The 27500-nt window shown below is 35.5% G+C and overlaps 1 protein-coding gene, 1 non-coding gene and 1 pseudogene across 2 annotated transcripts; 2 read left to right on the forward strand and 1 right to left on the reverse strand.

The window, feature by feature from the left end:
• Positions 1–14917: 14917 nt before the first annotated feature.
• LOC142612142 (uncharacterized) lies at positions 14918–16533 on the reverse strand. The gene is made up of 3 exons (XM_075784262.1): positions 16079–16533; positions 15773–15983; positions 14918–15484 (listed from the first exon to the last, which is right to left on the reverse strand). The coding sequence occupies exons 1-3, from the start codon at positions 16531–16533 to the stop codon at positions 14918–14920; spliced, it is 1233 nt and encodes a 410-aa protein (XP_075640377.1).
• Positions 16040–16144, forward strand: LOC142614323 (small nucleolar RNA R71). Its single transcript, XR_012840401.1, has one exon. It is a non-coding gene; the product is annotated as a small nucleolar RNA R71 (small nucleolar RNA).
• A 3985-nt stretch (positions 16534–20518) lies between the features above and the next one.
• On the forward strand, positions 20519–21329 carry LOC142612143 (uncharacterized; annotated as a pseudogene).
• Positions 21330–27500: the final 6171 nt, after the last annotated feature.

Here is a 27500-nt window from a genome sequence, read left to right on the forward strand (position 1 = left end):
TGTTACTTATACCTCTGGTTTGCGTTTCAATTATAAACATTGGGTTAAGGTTTCTATCAAAATTTAAATTTGAGCTTTCTTGGGCAAATATTCCAAAATTAGTCTCAAAGCATGTTAATTGAGGCTCGCTTCAATAATAGCTTAATTTTGCATATTTATATCATTATTAGAAAATATTATCATACTTATTTTGAGTTAATTTATTCATTTTATATTTGGTGTTGTAATAATGCCAAATAATCAATGTGCTTAATTGAATTTCAATGTGTGAATCTGTCTTTTGTAGGAGAATGAAATGTAATGAGCAGATTTGTACAAAGAAGAAGGCTAATGGACTTAGTTTTACAAGTGACATAATGAAGTTAAAGAATAACAATCCAATGAAATTTGAGTCTAATTGGAGTAAGGAATCAAAGGAATTTGCACCAAATCCAGGTTCAATTCGGATTAAGATTCCAACTTGTGCACCAGTTAGTATTTGGGGCATACCCTTCAACTTAGATGTCCAATTGAGATGATTCAAGTTGGGCTGGAAATTTAACTTAAAGGGCTACAACTTTGTAGTTTACCAAAAGTCTGAATTATGACGGTAAATGAGCCCAAAATGTCGTTTAAGTGAAGCCTAAAAACCTGAAATTTTCTCCAAACGTGAATTCAACTTGTAATGGGATACCTTGACCCATTTAAAGGCTCTTTAGAGAAAAATTTAGAGGGGAGGTACCATAGAATGTAATGTAGGTTTTCTTAAAGTTATTTTTTTACAGTTTTTCGAGTTTTATTTGTGTTATGGCTTGCTAGAAGCCTTGCTAAGGCAAGGGGTAAAACCCAACCATTTATTAGTATGTTCTTAACAATTATTTTATAATTTTAATGCTTATGTTATTATATTTTTGATTGATTTACTCATCTAGAAAAGTGTTTATTTCTATATAATTCTTTGATTTATCATAGACTCTAGACACTTTAAATGCTTAGTATTCCCTGTGAACTAATTCACTACTTCTGTTTTGCCTAAAATCAATCAATTTCATGAAACTACCTTAGACAATTAATTTTTGAGTTCTTATTATTAAATCATTCGACTAAGATAATCCTTCATATGAAAGTTGAGATATAAAATAAATATTGTTAAGACTACCAATAGATGTGTTGTGTGTGGATCCCTAAACCTTAGCACCTTAATATATTGTTATTTCCTCTCATTCAAAATTACCTTCACCAAACTATCAAAATTTCTCTTCAATATAATTTTATTGTATTAGTTATTTTCTCCTGTGGTTTACTAATTGTTAGAACATATGTGGATATTGTTAGAGACATATGTTATGTAAATTGGCTAATCCTTTGACAAAACACACTTTACTTGTAATTGGGTAGATCTAGAATGTGTTTAGTACTTCAAGGAACAAGAGTTCAATTTTAGTATTGAACCCTTGCAAGTCTATTCAAGAAACAAGTGAAGAAATGTTGTTCATTAAAACTCGATAGATGGCTTGACAGATCACATCTATCGAGGTTTAATACTGGAGCTCAATAGCAGCTCGCCTTGACACTCTCTCTAATGAGGTGTGTCAGTTAAACACCCGTGTCAGTTGTATAGCATGACGACAAGATTGCCTTGGTGGTTTCACCGTCTCTCCATCTCCCTCTCTAGAGAATTTATCATATGAGAATGGTAGTGATGATGATGGTGATGAGGATGCTAGCTCTTCCGGTGATGTAGAGATGACGCCCTCTCAATGACTTGCCCTTTGTCATTCGTGACAAAAATGGGGAGTAGTTTTGGTTGAGAGTAGTCTTGTATTTTAGGGGGAGAGTTAGTATAGGACATTTTTATTAGGGGGAGTGTCTATACATTTTGAGGGATGCAATGAGGATTTTATGTACTTTTCTTTTCTTTTCTTTAGTTACATTGTCCTCTTGTACACCGGTCTTGTGACCATTTATTTATGACATACATTGTATTTATTTTCATTTATATATATGATGATGTATGTTGTTTTTCACCTATCTCTCCATATATTGTTTCTTTTCTCTCTTTATACACATGTTTCTTTATGTACGCAATCTTTATTTCTGTTTCATACTAAGATGCCTTGATGAATTTTGTTTAGAGTGTTTCAGTAAGACAAGTTATGAAAATCTATCATTCCATGAACTCTCTTCTTGCAAAGTTTTTCAAGAGTTTGTGTTAAGATTAGATTTATTGTATTCAACAAGTGGTTATGAGTTTAGTGATTCAAGACTTCTTTCATAATTCATTTGTTTGTTGTGGTTTTGTCACGGATTGCCAAATAGGGAGATTGCTAGGACATATGTGGATATTGTCAGAGACATATGTTATGTAAATTGTCTAATCCTTTGACAAAATGCACTTTACTTATTGTTACGCCCCGAACCCAAGTATAAAGATAGGCACGTGACAACTGCCACACGCTTATAAAGTAAGCACCCTACAAGTGTGCAAGGACTTCGTAGCAACTAAAAATTTATCCTCAAAAATTAAATCAAATAAATCCAAAATACCTCAACAATTTTTTTATGAATAGATCTCCAATAATTTAATAGGAACAAAATCCAAACCTCATGTACATAATGCCAATTGGCCAATATATATAAAACTATTAGAAGACCATCCAAACTCAAAATCACTAAGCTTCTTTTCCTGCTCACAACACAACATCAAGACTCCCAGAACTCGCTATTTTTCACAATCTGAAACTGGAGGGGGAAAAAAGGGGGTGAGCTGACAACTCAATAAGTAACCAAAATCCTAATAAGTTCCATCAAGCAATAGACCTATAAAGTATAAGATGTAATATGCGTTTTCAAAAGTTATAATATACTATCTATTTTCAAAAGTTATAATATACTATGTATTTTCCAAATACCTAAAGAAGTTTCATGGTCTTAAAATGATAAGTTGCACATAGATCACCTACTTTAATCCTATATCATAGATGGTTTAGAAAATAGTCAGTTTTTCATATATCAAAAGCTATAACTTACAACAGGTTCCAAAAACTCATAAGCAATTTTAGTGACTCAAAATAGTTTAAATACTCAACATTTCCAAAATCACATATGTAGTTTTAGCGGCTCTAAACAGTTCAATATTCAAATGTAATTCATATTCTTAACAATCTTATGACTATGGTCACGCTATATCCCCGTGACTAGGCATCAGAGTACCAATGAATAACCCCCATTGGCTGAGTATCAGAGTACCAATGCATAATCCCCATTGGTTTGGGTATCAGAATACCCAAAGAATAACCCCCATTAGTTGGGTATTAGAGTACCAATGAATAACCTTCATTGGTTTGGGTATCAGAATACCAATGAATAACGCCCATTGGCTGGGTATTAGAGTACTAATAAATAACCCCCATTGGTTTGGGTATCTGAGTACCAATGAATAACCCCCATTGGCTTGCGTATCAGAATCAATTCATAATCAGATTGTCCATAATCATTATATATATGAAATCATAGTTTCTAACAAAAATATATCTTATTCAAATGCATATACATATAATCATATATTCAATATTCAAATACATTTGTGATATTTCTATATTCTATACCTTAAATCAATATAGCTAAAAGAAACAATTAAATAAAATAAATCTTATATTCAATGCTCATATATATTTGTGGAAATTCTTTATTCTTTACTTTGAGTTAGTATAGCTAAAATCAATCAAACAAAATACATCATATATTCAATAATCAGATATATTTGTGATAATTCTTTACTTGAAATTAGTGATACAATAGAAATAAAAATTCTAACAATTATAAAAAAATTTTCAGTAGTTAAAAATACATTAATATGAGCAAAATAAAACCCAATTAGGATAAGGTTACTTACCTCAACTAACTCACCACAATGAACTTCTCCCAAAAACTTTTTCTAAAATCTTTAGATATCACCTCAAGGGTGTAGTCAATCATTCTCTACTTCAGTCCTTTGGGTAGTCTTATCTCTCAAAATATATCCCCATATATGTTGACTTAATAAACTTATATAGCTAGGGTTTCAGCCCTCTTTTTCTAAAAACTCCCTTATAATTATAAATTATAAAATTAACCTCCACAAAATATTTACTTAAGTACCCTTCCTTTTAACCTTTTTTTTTTTTCCAGGTATTACACTTATAATTGGGTAGATCTAGGATGGGTTTAGTACTTCAAGGAACAAGAGTTCAAGTTTAGTATTGAGGCCTTGCAAGTCTGTTCAAGAAACAAGTGAAGAAGTGTTGTTCATTAAAGTTGACAGATAGCTTGACAAATCACATCTATCGAGGTTTAATACTAGAGCTCGACAACAGCTCGACAGAAGCTGTATCTGTTGAGAACTACGTGTTTGGACATATGTAATTCATGTTAGGAACAAATGTCAACATTTTATGTAATTGGCTAATCCTTTGACAAAACGCACTTTGCTTGTAATTGGGTAGATCTATGATGTGTTTAATACATCAAGAAACAAGGTTTCAAGTTCAAGTGTTAAAGCCATGCAAGTCTGTCCAAGAATCAAGTAAGAAAGCGCTGGATTTTAAATCTCGACAGATAGCTCGATAGCTAGTATCTATCGAGGTTTAAAAGCTGCTGAAGCCCGTGGCTTGATAGCTATCTCGATAGATGGCTATCTATCGATGTTTATGAAGCTCAGTTTTTCATCCAATCCGTGAGTATGTGTTTAGGCTTTCTTTTCTCACAACCCTAAACATATATAAGGATTATTTTAAGGGTTGTCATAAATGACACAAGTTGCACGAGTGTAGAGCAAAGTTTTGTTTATGCAAATTGTGACCGGAAACCTGGTTTGCCCTAATTCATCTTGAAGAAGTTGTTGCGTTGGTACACCGTAGGGTTTTGTGACCAAGCAACTGTTAGGGTTTGTGCCCTAAAAATCCAATTTATTGACATGTCATAAATAATTAAATTGTTTAATTATATGAGACTATTTATAAATGAACTAATAGGACATTATTATAGTCCATGAGATGCATTGTATGTGATCTATGTGATTTAGTCACAGAAGATGTAAGTCACAATTTCTTTGAAAACTCAAAATGTAGTTCGTAGTCAGTGATGAAATTGGGTGTTTCATCTGCAAAGACTATAACACATAAACTAAGATGATTTGTCTTGATCATGGAAGTGGAGACTTCTAGTTGATGTGTCTTAAGAGTTAAAACATATTGAACTAGATTGCTGTGAAATTAATTATTCAATCAACAACTGTCACCCGAATAATTAATCTCACGACTTCTAATTTCATAGACTCTTAATCTTGAGAGGGTAGTAGACCTGATCATGAAATGTAGGTGTTGAGGTCTAAAAAATCGTGATAAAAGGCCCAAACAAATGGCACATTAGGCCAACCCATGAGGAGCAAAAGAATTGAGGAAAGAAAATCGGGCTTACAAATGAAAGAGGGATGATGGGCCTAGGGCCCTAGATCTGTGAAGAGGCAAGGCTTAGAGCCCATAAAACAAAAGGAAAAAGAAGTCAGCCCGATCAGAAAAGAAGAAGAAACCAAAGAAAGACAAAAAAAAAAAAGGGGAGCTGGGCTAGGATGTCGGAAGCTGCCTGGGATCTTAGGGTCTGCAGCACGGCTAAAGGGAGATTAAGACAGCTTAAAGAGGGATCAAAAGGCACCAGGAACGAGAAAAAGATGGGCCCTTCTCGAAACACCCAGCGATGCAGCACAAAGCCTGAGGACTTGGAGCAAGAAGTCGGTGCCTTGGGGAAACCACAAAAAGAGGTCCATGAAAGGAAATGGTTGGGGAAACCTTCAGATTGGCAGAAGAAGACTCTACTTACTGGGAAAAATGACAAAAGGGGAGGGGCGGCTAAAAGGAGGTAAGCCCGAAAAGAGAAGACAGAGAAAGAAAGGATTGGAGAAAGAGCAAAGTTAAAGGTTTGGCTCCCCCAAAGGCACCACAGAATAGAAAGTCAACAAGATACTTTTGAAGAAAAAACACCAAAAGAAGAGAACTATGGAAAATAAGGAAATGAATAGTTGATAGAAGGGCTGAGACAAACAAGGGGCTCTAGTACCTAGGGACCCAAGGGGGAAGGATAAATGGTACCCCGGAACCCTAATCTGACACTATAAAAGGAAAAAGCAGCCAACGTTGAAAGGGGATTCAGCAAGAAAGAAATCGTATAGAATCATTAAGAAAAAAAAGCTCTGTAAAAACTGAAAGAAAACAGGAAAATATCTCCGGTATCCCAGAAATAGCCACTATAGCACTTGCTTGGATTCAAAAGGATTCAAATTTCGCAAGTCTTAGAGGCCTAATGGGCCATATAAGTCTGTAATTTTTGAGCTTATTTGAACCTTGTATTAAGTCTTAGTGAGCTCATTGTAATCAACAACTAAGAAAATTAATGAAATATTTCCTACTGATTTAAGGATCCCGAGCAATTATTTTGTGTTTTCTTTATTACTTTTCTCTGCATTTGCTGTTTTGCTTGTTGATCAATACATATATTCTCGTTTTTCTTGTTTAAAAGGAACTGGTTATTCAGGGCGCCTACTTTAGTAAGGAGTTACTAAAGCTTATATTTATTGAAATTGGATTTTAATAAATGTGAATAGCTAAAAGATTAAACCGGGTACTCAAGGATAAAATAGTTATTTACAAAGTGACAGTTTATTATGACTTTGTTCACTATGGATATTTCATAGAGGGGTCAAATGATATCATTAGAGTCTTTGGATATAATTTATTAATAAGGCCTAGAGTGCAATTATATTTATATAGTGGTATTAAATATAATTATTGGTAACTTTGGACTTGTCAAGAGTTGACAAAAAAATCCAAGGCCCATTGGAGCTAGAGTCTTATTTGTTTTCTTTAGTCCCATCTCAAGCCACAAACTAAAGCCCAATTGGGTAGGCCCAAAAGGCTAACCCAATTAGATAATCAGATTTTATTTAATAAGAGTTATTAAATAAAGTAATTACCAAGGTAGTTAGAATGTACGTATGATGAAAAGAAAGAAAACAATTTTTCTCTACAATGAGAAGAAGAAGGATTTTTCTCTAAGAATCAACGTACATAAAGACTGGTTGAGAGACCACACTTCTTGGGCACCATATGGAATTGAGATGAAGATTAAAGGTATTCTCAAGTCTTGTTTTTGAATTTCACTGCATCAAGGTACGCTTTCTATTCTTTGTTCTAGAATTCAAGGTTACATGTTATCTCTCATGAATGAAGTAGATCCATGTTTGTTACTTCCGCTGTGTGTTTTGTATGAGATGTAAACCCAGATTTTCCAACAGCAACTTCATGATCTTCATCGTATGATGAACATAAAAACTTTGCAGCTAACATCTTTCTCAAGTTGGTGATCAAGTCGCATACTAGAATTCGCGCATCTTTTGGTTAGTCATGTACTGGGAGCCAAGCAATACAAATGAGAGATTGTCACTACAGAACAAGTCCAATTGGGTATTGGGGTAAGGGTTTAACTGTAGGTTGGTATAAGGTACTGGGATTCCTTTACTTGTAACCGCTTGTTGTAATAATAGTGAATTCTCGGGAGTGGTGACTTTAAAATCACCTAGTGAGGTTTTTGCTATGTAGGTTTTCCCCATTCGTAAACAAATCACCGTGTCATTTTATTTCCGCTGCATATTTATTTATTTGGTGATTTGTTTGTGCTACCACATACATTGCATGTTAATCTGATTAATTAATAAACTTGGCTAATTAATCAATTAATATTTCACAAGTGGTCAATACATTTTTGGCCTATCACTACGAAATTTGGATTTCCAGATCAGATTCCATGCACATCCATATGTTTTTGTGTAGGGTTTCTTTTCTTACAACTCTAGACATATATAAAGATTATTTTAAAGGTCGTTGTTCACGTAAAATAATCTGCAAGAGCATAGAATCGTAACAAGTAGTAAAGTGTTTTTAGAAAACGAATGTCGAACCCACAGGGATTAACTATGTTATTGAATACCGAAATTCACTAAATTAATTACTATTTGGAAAATCAAAAATAAATGGAACGTTCTACTATCTGAATTAAATTAAACTATTTAATAAAAATAAATCTACGAATAAAAGATTAACAAAATGCAAAAATATAAAAGTGTAAAATTATGATAAGAATAGATTTAGAGCGGTTGATTTCACCTAACAAATCCCACACAATTTATTCTTTCTAATTATTAAATTCTAATAATCTCCCGTTGATGATTAAAAATTCCTTAAGTATTCAATATCTTCTCTTGAATAATATCAAAAATATCTTCAACTAACAATCCCATATCTCTATGTGAATTTAATTAATTGGAGACTCATTACGTACTTTGAATTTTCTGAAAAATCACACTAATCGCGGTAAAGCATCTCTACTTTCGCTCAACTAATGATGTTTAATTCTAGAACTAAAATAACAAATCACCCTCGGTCTCATTGTAATTCAATTGATCAAACAATAATTCATAAAAAAAATAATAAGCATTAAGAAAAAGAATTAAACACTCAATCATGGAAATATTAAAAATAAAATAACTCAGAATATAAATTGTGTGTTCATTGCTAGACTACATCAACGCTCTAGAAAATAAATTTAGTTCATAATAAAATTGAAAAGAAAACAAATAAAACTTATGTTTTTCATCTGAATTGATTGATCAACATGAAGCTCTCGCCTTTGTCCTCAGATCATCCTCTTCATAATGACTCCCAAAACAAGTTCTTCTATGCGGCGCCCCCTTTTCCTCTCTGGTTTTTTTTTTTTTTTTTCCCCTAAAGAGCCTTTAAATAGGTCAAGGAATCCTATTCCCGTTTGGGGAAAATCCCAGATTTTTAGGCTTCACTTAACCGACGATTTTGCCCTATTTAACGTTAGAATTTGGACTTTTGGTAAACTACAAAGTTGTAGCCCTTTAAGTTAACTTTCCAGCCCAACTTGAATCATCTAGATTAAATATCTGAGCCAAAAGTTATGTCAAAAATATTACTGATGTGTAGGCTGGAATCCCAATCCGAATTGGACTTGGATTTGGTGCAAATTTCCTTTGATTCCTTACTCCACTTGGACTTGGATTTGGTGCAAATTTCCTTTGATTCCTTGCTCCACTTGGACTTGAATTTAATTGGGTTGGTCTTCTCTTGAATTCATTCTTGGCTGGATGAAAGTTGGCTTGATTTAATTGGCTTAGCCCCACTTTGCATGTAAAGCTCTTGTTACCTGCAACACAAAGATATTATATAATCAGTAACAAAATAACATAAAAGTAAGGTTAAATATGTAGATATGTGAGTACTTTATTATATATATTTCATGCACATCAAATACCCCAAACCTACATTTTGCTAGTCATCGAGCAAAATAGATAAAGAGTAAAACAAAACAAAGAAAATATCCTAACTAATCCACTTTCGCTGGAAATTTCAATTGCATTTAGCGTATGTAACAAGCCTTTAAACCCCTAGCTTACACTAGTGGACGAGTTGTAGTCTCGTGAGGGTTTGCAGGGAATATACCCACAAAATTTTGAGAATGAATACTGAAATAAACAAAACAAAGAAAATCAAAATTTTTTTTTTTTTAAAATTTCAATTGCCTTTTGCAAAGAGAATTAGTTCAAGTTCAAAAACACTACAAATGTTAAAGAAATTTCTCATGCCATCAAAGCTCAATGTGAGTGAAAAGTGGTAGCCAACCCAAACATACTCTTAGTTTTAGAATAAACTTGACTCAAATTTCTATTTGAAAGTATGCTTCAACTCAAACATTTCCGGTGTTATCACTCAACAAATAAAATCACTCTGAAATGGGGTGTAACACTCTCAACAATATATGTGAGTGGAATAATGTAAGCAAAATAAAAATCTCACATATAAATCACATGAAAAATGCTTAATCAAGAAAGAACAAGTAGTCTCATGAAAAGATGCCAAAAAGAATTTATACCACACTTTTTATTCAGTCATATCAATATCTGAACTACATAATCTTCAAGATCAAATAAGGACTTTATTAGGACGTAATGTAGGGTAAAAGTAAAGGGAATGAAATAAAAATGAGTAAAGGTAAATATAAGAAGTGTTTTCAAGATTTGTCGGAATGTCAACTCTTTTTGGAATTTTCATTCAACATTTTTTTTTCAACTCTTCTTCTTCAAAGCAATACTCCTTTACATTTTACTTCTCAAAATTTGATGAGAACCCTTTTTATTTACTTCTTTTTTTTTTACTTACTTCAAGTCGTCACTTATCTTTTGACGTGAATGCAGGCATTTGTGATGGATGCACCCAGTTACTCAACAAGTCACAAACTTGAAGTGCTTTTGCATACTCATATTTCAAGTTACAGTTTGACGTAAGAGTAAACATTGGTAATGAATACCCCTAGTTACTAAGCAACTCAAAACATTGGAGTAAATGGAACTCTGTACAATTTTTTCTTCTTTTTTTTTTTTTTCCTTTCTTCTTTGAATTCTCGTACAAACCACCACATTGAAACAAACTGATTAAATTCCATCTTGAAACACTATGGACAAGGGCTTTAAGAAAGAAAGGCTAATTAAAAGGCTCAATGGGGTGACTAGCGATAATGTATCAAAAAAAGAAAAACACATATATAGCTCAAAGTAGACAAAAATGGCCTAATCTCATCTCTCAAAGACTAGTATAGTTCATTCAACATAAATGACTTCAAAAGGTTCAAGTGTGGCATAAAATCATTTTTTATTGGCCAAAAGAAAGAACAATGAGACTACAACAAGGGAAATATGTTACGCACTTCCAAATGAACTTTAAAATTAGAAAAAAATTAAATAACCCTCCAAAAATAATGATTGGTTCAAAACTCACAAGGGTTACAGTCTCCACATTTTTATCATCAAGATTTTCTAATCATTTTTATCCTTCAACAACAATTTGTGTTTGAGTGGCTACATGCATGTGCAATGAATTGAGCATGAAAGTAATGAAATTCTTTAACTAAGAGTAGTATAATGAACTTAAAACACAAACCTCAAGCTAGGCAAAAGAAAGCTTTTTTTTTTTTTTTAATAAATAAACTAAATTCCCTTCCCCCAAACCTAAATTTCACATTGTCCTCAATGGGAAAAAGGAAGAAAAAGTAAATAAAAGAATGAGAAAGGAGAAGAGATGCTCCCCTGATTTCTAATTGAATATTTTTCCTTGAGGTCCAGTCGTGTACCCAGTGAAGATTTATGTGGTCTCTTTATCCCTACAAAATGAAAGAAAAAAAAAACAATAAGATAAAGAGAAAAAAGAATAAAACAAAAAAAATCGAAACAGAAACAAAAAATTGAAAAACTTGGGTTGCCTCCCAAAAGCGCTTTATTGTACATCTGTAGCTAGACGTTATCCTTTCATCCTTTTTTACAGATGAGATCGATGGAGCATTTTTCTGAGTTAAAGTCTCCATCCATATAGGGTTTTAATCTCTGTCCATTTACTTTAAATGTCCCTTTTTGTTCATGATGGACTTCAACCGCCCCATAGGGAAAAATTTGGGTTACCACAAACGGTCCTGACCACCGAGAGCGCAGCTTTCCTGGAAAGAGTCGAAGTCTTGAGTTAAATAATAGAACTTTTTGCCCGACTTCGAATTCCCTTCTTAGAATATGCTTATCATGCCATCTCTTAGTTTTATCTTTGTAAATTCGAGCATTCTTATAAGCATCATTGCGGAACTCATCCATCTCATTGATTTGCAATATTCTCTTCTCGCCAGCTGCTTGTAGATCAAAGTTCAGTATCCATGTTGCCCAATAGGCTCTGTGTTCTAGTTCCACCGGTAGATGGCATGCTTTTCCATAAACGAGCATGTATGGTGACATCCTGATCGGTGTTTTGAATGCTATTCTATAGGCCCATAAAGCATCATCTAACTTTCTCACCCAGTCTGTACGAGAGATATTCACGGTCTTTTCCAATATACGCTTCAGCTCTGGATTAGATACCTTGACTTGTTCACTCGTTTGAGGATGGTATGGTGTCGCCACGTGATGTGTAACTCCATACTTAGTCAGTAGTGCTTCAAATTGGCGATTGCAAAAATGCTTTCCGCCATCACTGATTATTGCACTTGGAGTGCCGAATTGGGAGAAGATATTCTTTCGTAGAAAATTCACTACGACTCTCGCATCATTAGTTGGCAAAGCAACTGCTTCCACCCATTTGGAGACATAATCTACAGCCACCAAAATAAATTTGTTAGAATATGAGGATGGAAAAGGACCCATGAAATCTATACCCCAAACATCAAATAATTCAATAACTAAAATATTGTTTAAAGGCATCTCATGTTTCCTAGAAATATTTCTAACTCTTTGACAATGATCACACAAATTAACAAATTTAAATGTATCTTTAAAAATAGATGGCCAATAAAACCCTGATTGTAGAATTTTTGCCGCTGTTTTTGCACTACCAAAGTGGCTGCCAACTTCCAATGAATGACAATGTCAGAGTATGTTCTCCATCTCCTCCTCGGGCACACATCTTCTGATTATCTGGTCTGCACAGTGCCGGTATAAAAAAGGTTCTTCCCAAAAATAATATTTCAAGTCGGAGAAGAACTTCTTCTTTTGTTGATATGTCATCCTGGGAGGTAGAATTGCGACACCAAGTAGTTGACTATGTCGGCGTACCATGGAACAACTTGTATAGCCATCAAATGCTCATCCGGGAATGCTTCTTTTATTTGAACTTGCTGCTCGTCATCCGTACCTTGAAGCTCCATCTTAGACAAGTGATCCACCACCAAATTTTCAGTACCCTTCTTGTCCTTAATCTCCAAATCGAATTCTTGTAGAAGCAAAATCCATCGAAGCAATCTTGGTTTAGAATCCTTCTTTGCAAGCAAGTACTTCAGAGCAGAGTGATCGGTGTAGATAATCACCTTCGAACCTATCAAGTAAGAACGAAATTTGTCAAAAGCAAAAACAACTGCTAATAATTATTTTTCAGTAGTGGCATAATTCAGTTGAGCTTCTGTTAAGGTCCTACTTGCATAATAAATAACATGAAAATTTTTTTATCTTTTCTCTGCCCTAAAACAACCCCTATAGCATAATCACTGGCATCACACATTAATTCAAACTGTAAATTCCAATATGGTGACACAATTATAGGTGCTGAAATTAATTTCTTTTTCAGTGTTTCAAAAGCATGCAAGCATTCATCAGAAAATTCAAATCGAGTGGCTTTAATCAACAAATTGCAAAGAGGTTTAGTAATTTGGGAAAAATCCTTAATAAACCGTCGGTAGAATCCGGCGTGTCCCAAGAAACTTCTCACGCCCTTCACATTGGCTGGTGGTGGGAGTTTTTCGATCACTTCTATTTTTGCTCTGTCAACTTCAATTCCCTTAGAGGAAATGTAGTGGCCCAGCACTATCCCCTCCTCTACCATGAAGTGGCATTTTTCCTAGTTTAATACTAAATTTGTCTCCTTGCATCTCTGCAAAACTGAAGATAAGTTAGACAAATAATTATCAAAAGAATATCCAAAGACAGAGAAGTCATCCATGAAGACTTCTAAAAGAATTTCCACCATGTCCGAGAAGATGGACATCATGCATCTTTGAAATGTGGTTGGCGCATTGCAAAGGCCAAAAGGCATCCGCCTATATGCAAATGTTTTATATGGACAAGTAAAAGTGGTCTTCTCTTGATCTTCAGGTGCGATGGCTATTTGATTACAACCAGAGTATCCATCCAGAAAACAGTAGTAAGCATGCCCTGCAAGTCTTTCTAGCATTTGATCAATAAAAGCTAAAGGAAAATGATCTTTCCGAGTTGCATCATTAAGCCTTCTGTGATCTATGCACATTCACCATCCCATGACCATCCTTGTTGGTATAAGTTCATCATCATCATTTTTTATCACGGTTATTCCACCTTTCTTTGGGACGACTTGTATTGGACTTACCCATGCGCTGTCCGAGATAGGATAAATAATTCCATCATCTAATAGCTTCAGCACTTCTTTATGCACCACTTCTTGCATTGATGGATTCAATCTTCTCTAGGGTTGGATAATTGGTTTATATTTATCCTTCATTAAAATCTTGTGTGTGCAAATTGAAGGACTAATTCCTTTGATGTCAGAGATGGTCCAACCCAAAGCCATCTTGTGTTCTCGCAAGATTCTCAGCAACTTTTCCTCCTCTACATCACTCAAAGAACTATTAATAATAACTGGAAGAGTAGAGTCTTGACCTAAGAAAGTGTATCTTAACTTTGATGGAAGCGGTTTGAGCTCAAGTTTAGGTGGTTCTTCTGGTGGAGATGTTGGCTGACATGATTTCAAGTCTTCCACTTTTGGTTGCATTGAAAGAGGAAAGAGTGGTGTAGCCTCCAAATATCTTTCACACTCCTTAACCTCTTCATCATTGAATTTAACAGGTGTAGATCGAGTAAGACATACCTCAAGTGGTAACTTTAGAAAATCAATTGCATAAGTCTCATCGGCCATGATCACGTCTCGATCACTTATTTGAAAACAAGAATGTGTCTCGGAAAGAAATTCCATAGACTTAAATACATCAAAAGTGACCTCATCCTCTCCGACCCTCAAAACAAGTTTTCCTTGATGGACATCAATTAAGGTCCTCCCCGTTGCAAGGAAAGGTCGACCCAATATCAAAGGGATCTCTTCGTCATCATCCATATCAAGGACAATGAAGTCAGCCAGGAAGATGAACTTGTCAACTTTTACTAATACATCCTCAATGATTCATCTTGGATATTTAATGGATCTATCCGCCTATTGTAAAGAGATAGTGGTCGGCTTTACTTCTCCAAGACCCAATTTCCTGAAAACAGAGAAAGACATTAGATTAATACTTGCCCCTAAATCACATAAAGCTCTATCAAAATAAGATTTTCCTATAGTGCAAGGGTAGTGAAACTCCCCAGATCTTTCAGCTTCTTTGATATAATATCCTTCAAAAATTTAGCATATTTAGGCATTTGTTCCAAAGCTTCAATGAGAGGAATATTAATATGCAATTGCTTAAATATACTTAGAAATTTAGAAAACTGATCATCCATATTGTTTTTTCTTAATCTTTGCGGAAAAGGAATTGGTGGATCATAAATTGAAGGAGAATAAGTCTCAAAAGTAACTTCCCTGGATTTTTTTGATTTTGAATCTCTTTCATTCTCCTTAGTCTTCTCAGCTTGCTCCACTTCTTTCATTTTTGACTCGGCCTCCTTCATCTTTGACTCCTCATTGTCTACAGCTTCATCTTGTTTTGCATTTGTTACTTTTGGCTCCTCATATGTCCATCCACTTCTCAATGATATTGCCTTTACATGTTCTTTCGGATTAGTGACAGTGTTGCTTGGCAAAGTTCCTGCAGTCCTCTCTGTGAGCATGCTTGAGAGCTGACCGATCTGCACCTCAAGATTACGGATTGAAGCTGAGTTGTTTTGGATCGCCACATCTGTCTTCTGCAAGTACTACATGAATATGTCCTCAAGTGTCGGCTTCTTCTCTTGCTGTGGAAATTGCTGAGGTGGTTTAGCCTGCCCTTGGTTATTGCTCCATGAAAAGTTGGGGTGATTCCTCCATCCAGGATTGTACATGTTCGAGTATGGATTATTTTGACGTTGAAAATTTGACACTTAATTTGCTTGTCCATAACTCGATTGGGCAAAAGGATTTCCCACTTGGCAGTCAGCACTTGAATGATTTCTTGAACAATGATCACAAACAACATTAGTTTAAATAGCATTAACATTCATTTTACCTAGTTGTTGAGACAAAGTTGCCATTTGTGCCACCAATGAGGTAATAGAATCAAGTTCTAAAACTCCAGTTGTCTTTCTTGGCATTGCTCTTTCTGTAGGCCATTGATAGTTGTTGGATGCCAATTCTTCCAAAAGTTCATAGGCTGCCTCATGAGTTTTACTCATTAAAGCTCCACCAACTGTTGCATCAACCATAGACCTGTTTATAGCTCCTAGACCATTGTAGAAAATGTTTGCACTTGAAGCCATGCTGGAAGGTCAAGATAAGGACACCTTCGCAATAAATCTTTGTACCTCTCCCATGCTTCATATAATGATTCACCCTCAAATTGGATGAACGTGGTGATATCATTCCTTCTTAGCTTTGCTGTCTTTGCGGGAGGGAAATATTTTGCTAAGAATTTTTGAGCCAACTCCTCCCATGTAGTAATGATGCCAGTTGGCAAAGAATTCAACCAAACTTTTGCTTTATCCCTAAGTGAGAAGGGAAAAAGTCTTAGTCGAATCTCATTATCTATCACTCCGTTATGTTTAAAAGTATCACAAATTTCCAAGAAATTTGCAATATGGACATTAGGATCCTCTTGTGACAACCCCCCGAACTGGACAGTCTGCTGTATCATCTGAATGATGGCCGGCTTGATCTCAAAATTATTGGCTTGTATGGTTGGCCTCCTTATGCTTGATGTAGCTCCATTTACCGAGGGCGTAGCATAATCTCTTAACGCCTTTTGCTCTTGATCGGCCATATTAGATAGAGATGTGTTGGCCTCTTTCTTCTTTTCTTTCTTGAGCTGACGTAAGGTTCTTTCAATTTCAGGATCAAAGAGTGTATGCTCTAACAGTTTAGATCTGGTCATGCACTTCTAATTCCGGAAAAGAAAGAAAACAAACTCAGATGCACTTAATTTAATTTTTTTTTGAATAAATAAAAAAAAATCCAAAGTAGTAAATATCCAGTTAGTATCAATATCAATAACAAATAGTTAATCCACGGCAGCAGCGCCAAAAACTTGTTCGCGTTAAATAATCTGCAAGCGCACAGAATCGTAACAAGTAGTAAAGTGTTTTTAGAAAACAAATGTCAAACCCACAAGGATTAACTATGTTATTGAATACCGAAATTCACTAAATTAATTACTATTTGGAAAATCAAAAATAAATGGAACGTTCTACTATCTGAATTAAATCAAACTATTTAATAAAAATAAATCTACGAATAAAAGATTAACAAAATGCAAAAATCTAAAAGTGTAAAAATATGATAAGAATGGATCTAGAGCGGTTGATTTCACCTAACAAATCCCACACAATTTATTCTTCCTAATTATTAAATTCTAATAATCTCCCATTGATGATTAAAAGTTCCTTAAGTATTCAATATCTTCTCTCGAATAATATCAAAAATCTCTTCAACTAACAATCCCATATCTCTATGTGAATTTAATTAATTGGAGACTCATTACGTACTTTGAATTTTCTGAAAAATCACACTAATCGCGGTAAAACATCTCTACTTTCGCTCAACTAATGATGTTTAATTCTAGAACTAAAATAACAAATCACCTCTCGGTCTCATTGTAATTCAATTGATCAAACGATAATTCGTAAAAGAAATAGTAAGCATTAAGAAAAAGAATTAAACACTCAATCATGGAAATATTAAAAATAAAATAACTTAGAATATAAATTGTGTGTTCATTGCTAGACTACATCAACGCTCTAGAAAATAAATTTAGTTTATAATAAAATTGAAAAGAAAACAAATAAAACTTATGTTTTTCATCTGAATTGGTTGATCAACATGAAGCTCTCGCCTTTGTCCTCAGATCCTCCTCTTCATAATGACTCCCAAAACAAGTTCTTCTATGCGGCGCCCCCTTTTCCTCTCTGGTTTTTTTTTTTTTTTTTTTTTTTTTTTTTTTTTTTTTTTTTTCTCTCCTAAAGAGCCTTTAAATAGGTCAAGGAATCCTATTCCCGTTTGGAGAAAATCCCAAATTTTTAGGCGGCTTCACTTAACCGACAATTTTGACCCATTTAATGTCAGAATTTACATTTTTAGTAAACTACAAAGTTGTAGCCCTTTAAGTTAACTTTCTAGCCCAACTTGAATCATCTTGATTGAATATCTGAGCCGAAAGTTATGCCAAAAATACTACTGATGTGCAGGCTGGAATCCTAATCCGAATTGGACTTGGATTTGGTGCAAATTTCATTTGATTCCTTGCTCCACTTGGACTTGAATTTAATTGGGTTGGTCTTCTCTTGAATTCACGCTTGGCTGGATGAAAGTTGGCTTGATTCAATTGGCTTAGCCCCACTTTGCATGTAAAGCTCTTGTTACCTGGAACACAAAGATATTATATAATCAGTAACAAAATAACATAAAAGTAAGGTTAAATATGTAGATATGTGAGTACTTTATTGTATATATTTCATGCACATCAGTCGTCACACATGATACAAAGTGATGCAAAGGTTGTTGCAATTGTTGTAACACACATATTGTGAACGAAGATAATTTACCCTAGTTCATCGTCTCCTTTGTAGAAGCTACTGCGTCTTTGCGCCAAGGATTTGTAAGCAATAAGCTTCTTGATCTTCATCATTGGATGAACTGAAGAACTTCGTAGCCAACATCTTCCTCAAGTTGGTGTGTTAATCTAGTACGTGGATCTATGCATCAATTGGTTAGTCACATACTCGAAGCCGTGCATTGGAAGGAGAGATTGTCACTACATTGCAAGTCCAATTGGGTATTGAGGTAAGGGTTCAACTGTAGGTTAGTATTAGGTACTAGGATTCCTTTTACTTGTAACCGCTTGTTTTGATAATAATGGATTCTCGGGAGTGGTGACCTTAAATTCACCCAGTGGGGTTTTTCTTCAGTGGTTTTTTTCCATTCGTAAACAAATCACCTGTGTCAAATTTAATTTCCGCTGCATTTAGATAATTTGGTGATTTGTTTGTGCTACAACACTTATTGCATGTAATTGAATCTAATTAATTAACTTGCTAATTAATTGATTAATTTTCCAAATGGGTTAATACATTCTTGGCCTATCACTATTCAATTCTTTTTTTTTTTTTTTTTTTTTTTTTTTTTTTTTTTTTTTTTTTGTGGATTCGACCTCAGACTTACCAAGTTATTACTTTGCAACAATCCTTAAATACCCATTCTCTCCCCAAAATTTCCATCCCTCTCCTCCCATTACTAGCAAAGCCAAGAGACATAATGTGGAAGGGAGAAAATTGTGAGTATTGTGTTTCATTGGAAAGAGTGACGGGTGAAATTGCCAAATTAAATAAATAAAATAGAATGAAAGCATAAGCTGGGCGTGGAGAAAGTTTTTTCTTGATTCCTAGCTATAGCACTCAACAAGTTTTGCTATAAAAAGGGAAATAAAAAAGAAATAAAAAATTTTAAACTTGATGTGAATGCTCTTAAGATTATATACACATGAATATTATTAAGTGCTAATGCTATGTATTTGATACATAAATAACCAACACTCTATCTACATCATCTACTCAATTTGAACAAACCTTACCAGAGTCAACCCAACTCGGGCAACCCGAGATTGAGCAAGCATGACTTCAGTTCAGCTCATCCAATGACTAGTAAACTTAAATGTGAAAATAATAAGCATACTTCTCAGAACTTCATCGATGATTATAACTATTACCCCACTTATCTTATTAATATTTGTCTAGTCAAGTACCTCTTTGCAATTGTATAGGCGGGCTTTAATAATTAGTTCATTCTCTTCCTTTCTCCTCCTTGTTAAATCAACAAATTCTACGCCAAGTTCACCAAGAATTAGTGGCAATAATATTGAGATGGTGCCCATGAGTGGGTAAAATTTTAGATTAACAACAGAATTGTAATAAGGACTTCGACTAGAACCAAATAGTGGTGAGCCCTCTTGTAATAAGACCTCAGATGAATCGAGATGGCTTTACTTGGGAGGCTTGATTAAGTCAGTAAACCAGGACAACCGTAACCGGATTGGCCATGTTGGGACATAGATGTTGGCCATCATATGTAATTGGCAGTGGTGGAGTTAGAAATTTTATTTTTCTTTCTTTTTGTCGAGGTATAGTTGACCTCAATCTTATATATGGATATTTAATATGATGTATATTTTATTAAATTTGGTAAAAGTGGATATCCTATACTGCAAAACACCCATAGCTTCCTAATTTAAAAGCAATTAGCCACGGGTATTTATTTTTCGAGCCATGGCCAATTGGTTTTTTTTTTTTAATATATATTATAAAAATACGGCTAATTGGCTATAACTTTTTTTTTTTTTTTTTTGAGAGACAATCTATAAGATGTATAATATTTTATGTGGTAGAAGGCACGCCTTTTTCGACCTGCCATCTATGCTTCCATACCTTATACAGATCATATATATATGAAAATTATTCATCAACCGCAAACTTGATTACATATATATTCATTCAGCAAAAAATAAATAAATAAATAAATTTCCTTGAATATAAATACATCAAGTAGGCAAGGGATAGTTAAGACCGTATCCTATGTCAACTGAGGACGTGGCAACCACCTATGTTGTTTTCTGATTATAGTTGTTTAGTCACGTATATAGACCTCAATGTTCCATGTTCCTTTTATTCTAAGCAAAGAGGCTCTTTTTGAGTTGTTATTATTTGTTTGTTGCTGTAGGGAAAATATAGCAGGACTGCTAAAACTCCTAATAGAAGGCAATGAAGCTCTTGAATTGTGTCTCTCTTATTAGACAACTCTTCCATATCCTCACAATCACCCTGCTCAGCCTTTTGCTCCCACTCTCATTTCTCCTCCTTGCTAGGTTCTCTAGTGCCCACTATCTCCTAAGCCTTAACTCTTTTCCTTCATTACAACCCTCTTTTCTCCTCTTTTATCCTATATACCAACCCAGGTGTCCTCTATCTTCTTGTTTCCATTGTAAGCATAGCCACTCTAATTCACGGCTTAACAGGTAAGATTACCTTTCTAAGTGAGTTTCCAGGCCCTATTTTACGTCCCCGTTTGTATATTGCATGGATGTTTCTTTGTACATTACAAGTCTGCATTGGTTTGGAGATAGAAGGAAGCATAGCCGCAGGAATTGATGGCTCAAGTTTTGGTTTGGAGAAAAGTTTATTCAGCAAAACAATTGTTTTCCTCGGCTTGCATGAAACAATGCTTCATTGGTGTAGAGTGGTGGTGAAGCCAGTGGTGGATGACACGGTTTTTGGGGTTGGTAGAGAGGAAAGATGGGTTGAAAAGGTGGCTATGGCAGCTAGCTTTGGTACTTTGTGGTGGTGGAAGTTGAGAGATGAGGTTGAGTCTATGGTGGTTGTGGCTAAGGTTAAAAGAGAGCTGTCGATGGGTATTGAGGTGGCTGAATTTGTTGGTTGGTGGTTGTATTACCTGACTGTAACGGTTGGGATGGTCAGGATTGTGACAGGTATTATGTGGCTTGTCATGCTTTGGCTCTGTAGGAAGGTAAGAGAGAACTCAGCTGAGTCTTGTGGGGCCGAAGACAAGGTCTGAAATTGACACTTTTTGTTATTCTTATTGTTTTTTCATAAACTGTAATTTTTGCATTCATAAACTGTTTTCATTCCCTTTGTCCCCCTATCACCATCCAACAAAGAGGGAAAAAAATCATCCCATATAGATTGTGGATAGAAGGAAGAAAGGATTAAGAAGAGTCAGCTTTGAGGTAAACCATCAACATAAACTCTGACATGAGGTATTTACAATTCTCCATGACTCCATCCCACTAGCCTCAGACCCACTTGCTTTTATAAACTTCTTCAGTGTAAAAACCATGATGGCTACAGCCAGTCCAATTGTAGCCCAGGTGAAAAAGTGATTGCTAACAATTTCCCTGCTCTTGCTTCTGGCCTCTGCAACTGCTCAATGTGGTCCACGGTGTGATACTCTCATCCCTGCACTAAAACTGACTCTCAAAGGGCCAACATTAGCATTCCAATGGACCTCATGCCTGTCTTCCACAATCACATTATTTATATCTTCGTTAGTGGCAATCTCCACACTTTCAGCTACAGCATTGGCATTTTGATGATCAACCTGGGGGACTTCACTTTCTCCATTGGTTGAGTGCTCTGCAGACATCTGTGTGGGAAGAAGTTGAGGTACTGGAGGTGCCTTATTCAGCATATACTGATGAATCTGTCATTAGATGCTCTGTTAGAGGCAGAGCTCTGATCAAGAATTTTAACAGTTAAAGAATACAAATTACTAGTCAATTTTTTTCCACTTCAAGTCACTCAACAAATAATAAATGCAGAAACTTTATAAAGATTCCACTCCTCATGATTCATGAATGGCTGTAGTTAGCAATGAAACTAAAATCTTTTTATTGTTGCTCTTTATATCTTTGATAAGAGGGCGGCAGTTTCCAGTGCCATGTTTCTCTTGCTGCAGAGACTGGGATAAATGACAGAAGTAGCCTTTCCCCTTGCATAAACCCATCGAACTGCATAAATTTCGAAAAACAGCATTTATAATCATGTTTGGTAATATGCAAATCATTATTTTGTCAGAATCTGAAGGCATACTCAGAATCTATATGCAAACCCGTAAAGTTATCTTTCCAGCTTACTACCATAAGGCCCTTGGTTTCAAAGAAATTTTGACCGTTTCACTTTGATTTGGGCAATGACTGAAATTAATTTTTTCATCTACACATTAACTAGAAGCATAACCAATGGGTAAGTGGTAATCAACCTCATAAATTAGCATTCGATGGTCATGGGTCCCAAATCTTTGGGCTGTTTCACAAGAATTGACAGCGAGAGCACGCCCTAGGAAGATTTACACCCCCCCCCCCCCCCTCACCCCCCAAAAATGAAGAGAAGAAGAAAGAATATGATACTAGTTATACCATCAACTACAAAGCACACGTTCCACAAGTTCATTTATGTTATAAGAGAGCATACAAGGAATTTATCTTTAGCAATTTTCAACACAAAAATCATAAAGAACTGAAAAATTGATGTCTCAAGATCACATACTTATATCTCCAACATTATCAGCCTAACTTGGTTTAAACAAGTAAACATGATCAGTAGCATGTCTCTTCATACAATAGCATGTGGAGAAACCAACAGGGAAGCACAAATGGATTTTTTTTACCTTAAAAAAAGCAGCAAACTAATAGTCTAGCATAAATATATTCAAAAGCAGCTGAAACAGCATGGTTGTTCAAGCAATGAATGATACCATCTGCAAAGTTGTAATTTACAACTATTTTTTGTTGGCTTTAATTCCGTGCCAAATTTGATTGTAATTTTGTTCAATATTTTGTACCCTGTATTTCATGTGGGAATTATTTGTAAGGGTTGTGTGAGAGAGAGAGTGTGTGAAGACTCAAGACATTTATTGAAGACAAAAGAAGTTTTCGCGGGTAGCTCGCGAGTAACTTTCCCGCGAAGTGAAGCATGTGCTCAGCACATGACTAGAATGTGAGGAGTCAAAATAGATGGCGACAGCTACTTTTCGCGAGTATTTCGCAGGTAAGGCCTTCCCACGAGATACCCGCGAAACAGTCTGTTTTGCTATTGTCATATCTGCCCCACTACATCCTCCTACACACTATATATACCATCATTACCCACATATTGAGAGGAGTGCTTTTTAGAGAGAAAACCCTAGCCACAAACCCTTGAGAGTTATATATTGTCATACCCACAATCCTTTACGCCATTCATTGTGGTTTTCCTCAACTTCTACCTCTTCATATCCAAATCCTTGAAAGGTTGATATTCCAAACACTTACCACACTCATACTGAGTGTCAAGTGAGGTTTTGGTGCTGCTGGGAAGCATTGGAAGAAGACAAGTTTTGGCGGATGTAATCGAGCGCATTGCGGGATCCGGAAAGACAAGACACGGCTCCTAGAAGCCTTGTTGGAGTAAGAGCTTGGAGGGCTTAGGTGCACTGGGTAGATGAGGCTTGTAGGGTCTCTTGCTATTCGTGGATCCTAACTTATTGTTTAGTGGATCGATTTACCGCTTGGAGGGCGGCGGTGAGGTTTTTCACCGAGTTCTTCAGTTTCCTCTTCGATAAAACATCGGCATGTTATTTGTGTTTACATTTCTCTTCCCTACTCTTTTAGCTTTCATTTCACTGCTGTGTTGTGATGAATATGGCTTAGAGTAGTTGTTTTGCTTGTTCGCTCTCATTTACTCTATTGCGCCCTTAGTTTAAGTTAGAGTAAAATCAACCAAGCCGTAGTTTGTTAATTTGGGGTTTAAACAGCTCTTGTGTTTTTAACACAAATTTGAGCTTTCAATTGGTATCAGCGCAGGTGCACTTGCTGTGGTTTCATTACCTAAAAGTGATCCAAGACCCCTCTTGTGATGGATCGGTCACAATCTCTCAATGCCCCACCATACTTTGATAGGAGCAACTATGCTTTTTGGAAAGTTCGTATAAGGGCATTCCTTTGTGCTATAGATGAGTCTGTATGAGATTCCGTTAAGAATGGGTGTGTTAGGCCCACGACAGCCAAGTCCGAATGGGATAAGGCAGCCCTTGCTTTGGCAAATGCCAATAGCGAAGCAATTAATGCTATTTTTTGTGGTGTGTTTACTGATGAATTTCACAGGAAATTGCATGTGAAGACTGCCAACGTAACTTGGACGATTCTTGAGACTACCTTCAAGGGAAGACCACTCTACACAGTCATATGCCTTGCTCATGTCAAGCTTAAGGGCTATGAATCCTCCCTTGACAGAGTTATGATTTTGCATGCTATGTAGTGATTCAAAGGCAATAAGAATATTATCAAATATAAGTCTCTCTTTTGTAAAAACACTTTGATGCTTTGTGATAATATGGGTAAGATTTTTTTTTTTTTTTTTCAGTCAATTAGCCAACACCTTCGAAAAAATTTTATATAACACATTACATAGGCTTGTAGGGAAAAATTCTAAAACCAATTCCGGATTTTTAACTTTATGAATCAAAGTTATGAAAGTGTGATTGAGGTGGTAAGGAAGATAGGCAGAATTAAGAAAAAATAGGACAGCTGTAGTGATATCCTTACCAACCAAATTCTAGTAGTGTTGGTAGAACAGTGGTGGAATGCCATTTGGGCATAGTGCTTTTAATGGAGCCATCTGATTGATAGCCATCTGAACTTCGTCTTCCAAAATCTCCTCCAATAACTATCTATTCATATCATCAATTACAAGACATTGGATTGCATCCAAGGCTAATTCGGGTTGACATGAATTAGGGGAGGAAAATAGGTTGCTATAGAACTCCAGCATCACCCTAGCAACCAATTTCGGATCCGTAGACCACTAACCTGAAAGGTCTCTTATTCCTTCTACCTTGTTCCTTCGATGTCGTAGGGTGGTTCTACTATGAAAGTACTTTGAGTTTTTATCACCATGGGTAGCCCATAGTGCCCGAGATCGCTGAAACCACATTCTTGTTTCCCTATCAAGCAAATCATTCACTTCACATTGTAGCATTTTGACTCTAAAATTAACTCAAGAGATAAGTGCCTTTAATTCTGCGTATGCTAGTAGTCTATGTTTCTGTTGAAGCTCCCTTTGAATGCTACTAAAGTTCTTGCAGCTCCACTATTTTAAAGCCTTCCCATAAGACTCGATCTTTATAACAATACCCTTAGCAATATTAGAACTCCTCTACTTATCCCACTCAAATTTGACAACCTCAAAGCATCCTTTTTTGGCCAACCACATCTCTTAAAAATGGAAAGGTTTTCTTGGGTTGACGGTTACCAATCCTTCATAGAAAATTCACAAAGATGAATGATCCAATGTGCTGCTATTGAGATGACGAACTAAAGTGCCTCCAAATTGAATTAACCATTCATTATTTGCCAAACTTCGATCCAATCTCTATCAAATTGATTGGCCATCACCAAAGAGTTTTTTCCATGTGAATGGTAAACCCTTAAAGCAAAAATCCAAAAAGCCACACTCGTCGATGGCCTCTCTAAATAGCTACATTTGGGCATGAATTTGGTTGTCGTCCCCCTCTTTTTCTGAGCTTCTCAATATCTCATTAAAATCACCAGAGCACAACTAAGGTAGGCAGAGTTGGTTGCTGAGTTGTTTAAGTAAATCCCAAGATTCATATCTTTTATGAGTGTTTGGTTCACCAGAGAAACCAGTGAACAGCCAAGCACCCTCTGATGCGAACCTCAATCGACACGCTTTGAGACCCAACAAAAATATTGGAATATTTAACCCAGGAAAGCTAAAAAGCAGATATTTGATAGAAACCCTGACCCAACGTTTATAATCGAAACGCGAACCAAAGGTATAAGTTGATCTTGACCCAATGATTATAAAGAATCACGAACCAAAGGTATAAAGTTTGAACGCCACAAGGAAGAATCCTTGATAAGTTCACAGTTCTTGAAGAACCAAAAGAGAGCAAAGCCTCACCTTTTCTGAATTTTATTCAATAATATTCTGAAAAACGTTTACAGACTTCAGAGCCTATTTAAGGACTCCACAAAACTTGACAGACAAGAAAATATATTCTGAAATAACTCCTAATTGATACCTTACCATATCAAGAATCAAGTTTGACCTAAAAAGCATTAAATGCACCTAAAAACAAGGAAAATACCTAAAAAACGTACTAAATAATAAAACCCTAAATAAAAGCTGATTTGGTCTGAAATTAGCAGATCCAAAATAGGAAAAAATCTGTCTTAACTGATACAGAGCTGGAAAGTCAATCAGCCATTAATTCATGCCATAAATCACTCCCAATTAAGTCAGATCAGCCCTAAATAGCTTGAATTAAATTTACTACACTTTCATCTTTCTTTGGGCCAAGCTTGGAACATCCTGCGTTAGAATCAACTCAAATCTCTTGAATCAGCCCATTAAGTGCTTCTTGGATCTTCTTGGATCTTGCTCTTGTAATAGGCCCAACTGGAACATGCAATGGATCCTTGAATGCTCGTTGATTCTCATCATTCCCCCTCTCTTCAAAAGGATTCGTCCTCGAATCGTCACCTACATCAAAAGGAGAAAGATCAAAAACATTAAATGTAGCACTAATGTTATACTCACCTGGAAGATCCAACTTGTATGCATTATCATTGATTCTCTCAAGGACTTGAAATGGACCATCCCCTCTAGGATGCAGCTTAGACCGCCTACGAGCTGGAAATCTTTCTTTTCTCATATGCACCCAAACCCAATCACCCGGTTCAAAGAGGACTTGTCGACGGCCCTTGTTGGCTTTAGTTGCATATTGCTCATTCTTCTTCTCTATATGTTGCCGTACACTTTCATGGAGTTTCTTCACCATCTCAGCCTTCTTCTCACCATCCAAACTAGTTGATGAGGACACAATTTACTGTTTAATTATTGTAATTTATTATTTTTGGTATTTTTATGTAAAAACGTTATTTTAGGTTTAGGTGATTTAATTCCTTGTTTTTAGGTGCATTTAATGCTTTTTAGGTCAAATTTGATTCCAGATATGGTAAGGTATCAATTAGGAGTTATTTTAGAATATATTTTCTTGTCTGTCAAGTTTTATGGAGCCCTTAAATAGGCCTTATGCTTGTAAACGTTTTTCATAGATTATTATTGAATAAAATTCAGAAAAGGTGAGGCTTTGCTCTCTTTTGGTTCTTCAAGAACTGTGAACTTATCAAGGATTCTTCCTTGTGGCGTTCAAAACTTTATACCT

Source organism: Castanea sativa, chromosome 10 (assembly GCF_040712315.1).
Source record: "Castanea sativa cultivar Marrone di Chiusa Pesio chromosome 10, ASM4071231v1".
Taxonomy (NCBI): Eukaryota; Viridiplantae; Streptophyta; class Magnoliopsida; order Fagales; family Fagaceae; genus Castanea; species Castanea sativa.

What these genes read in the sequence shown, in the direction of transcription:
- LOC142612142 (XM_075784262.1), bottom strand. Translation starts at nt 16,533, where the DNA reads ATGGCCGATCAAGAGCAAAAGGCGTTAAGAGATTATGCTACGCCCTCG. An exon ending in TTATATGAAGCATGGGAGAG is followed by an intron (nt 15,984 to 16,078) that starts GTACAAAGATTT and finishes AGCTATAAACAG; the next exon opens with GTCTATGGTTGATGCAACAG. An exon ending in AACAACTAGGTAAAATGAAT is followed by an intron (nt 15,485 to 15,772) that starts GTTAATGCTATT and finishes TAGTACTTGCAG; the next exon opens with AAGACAGATGTGGCGATCCA.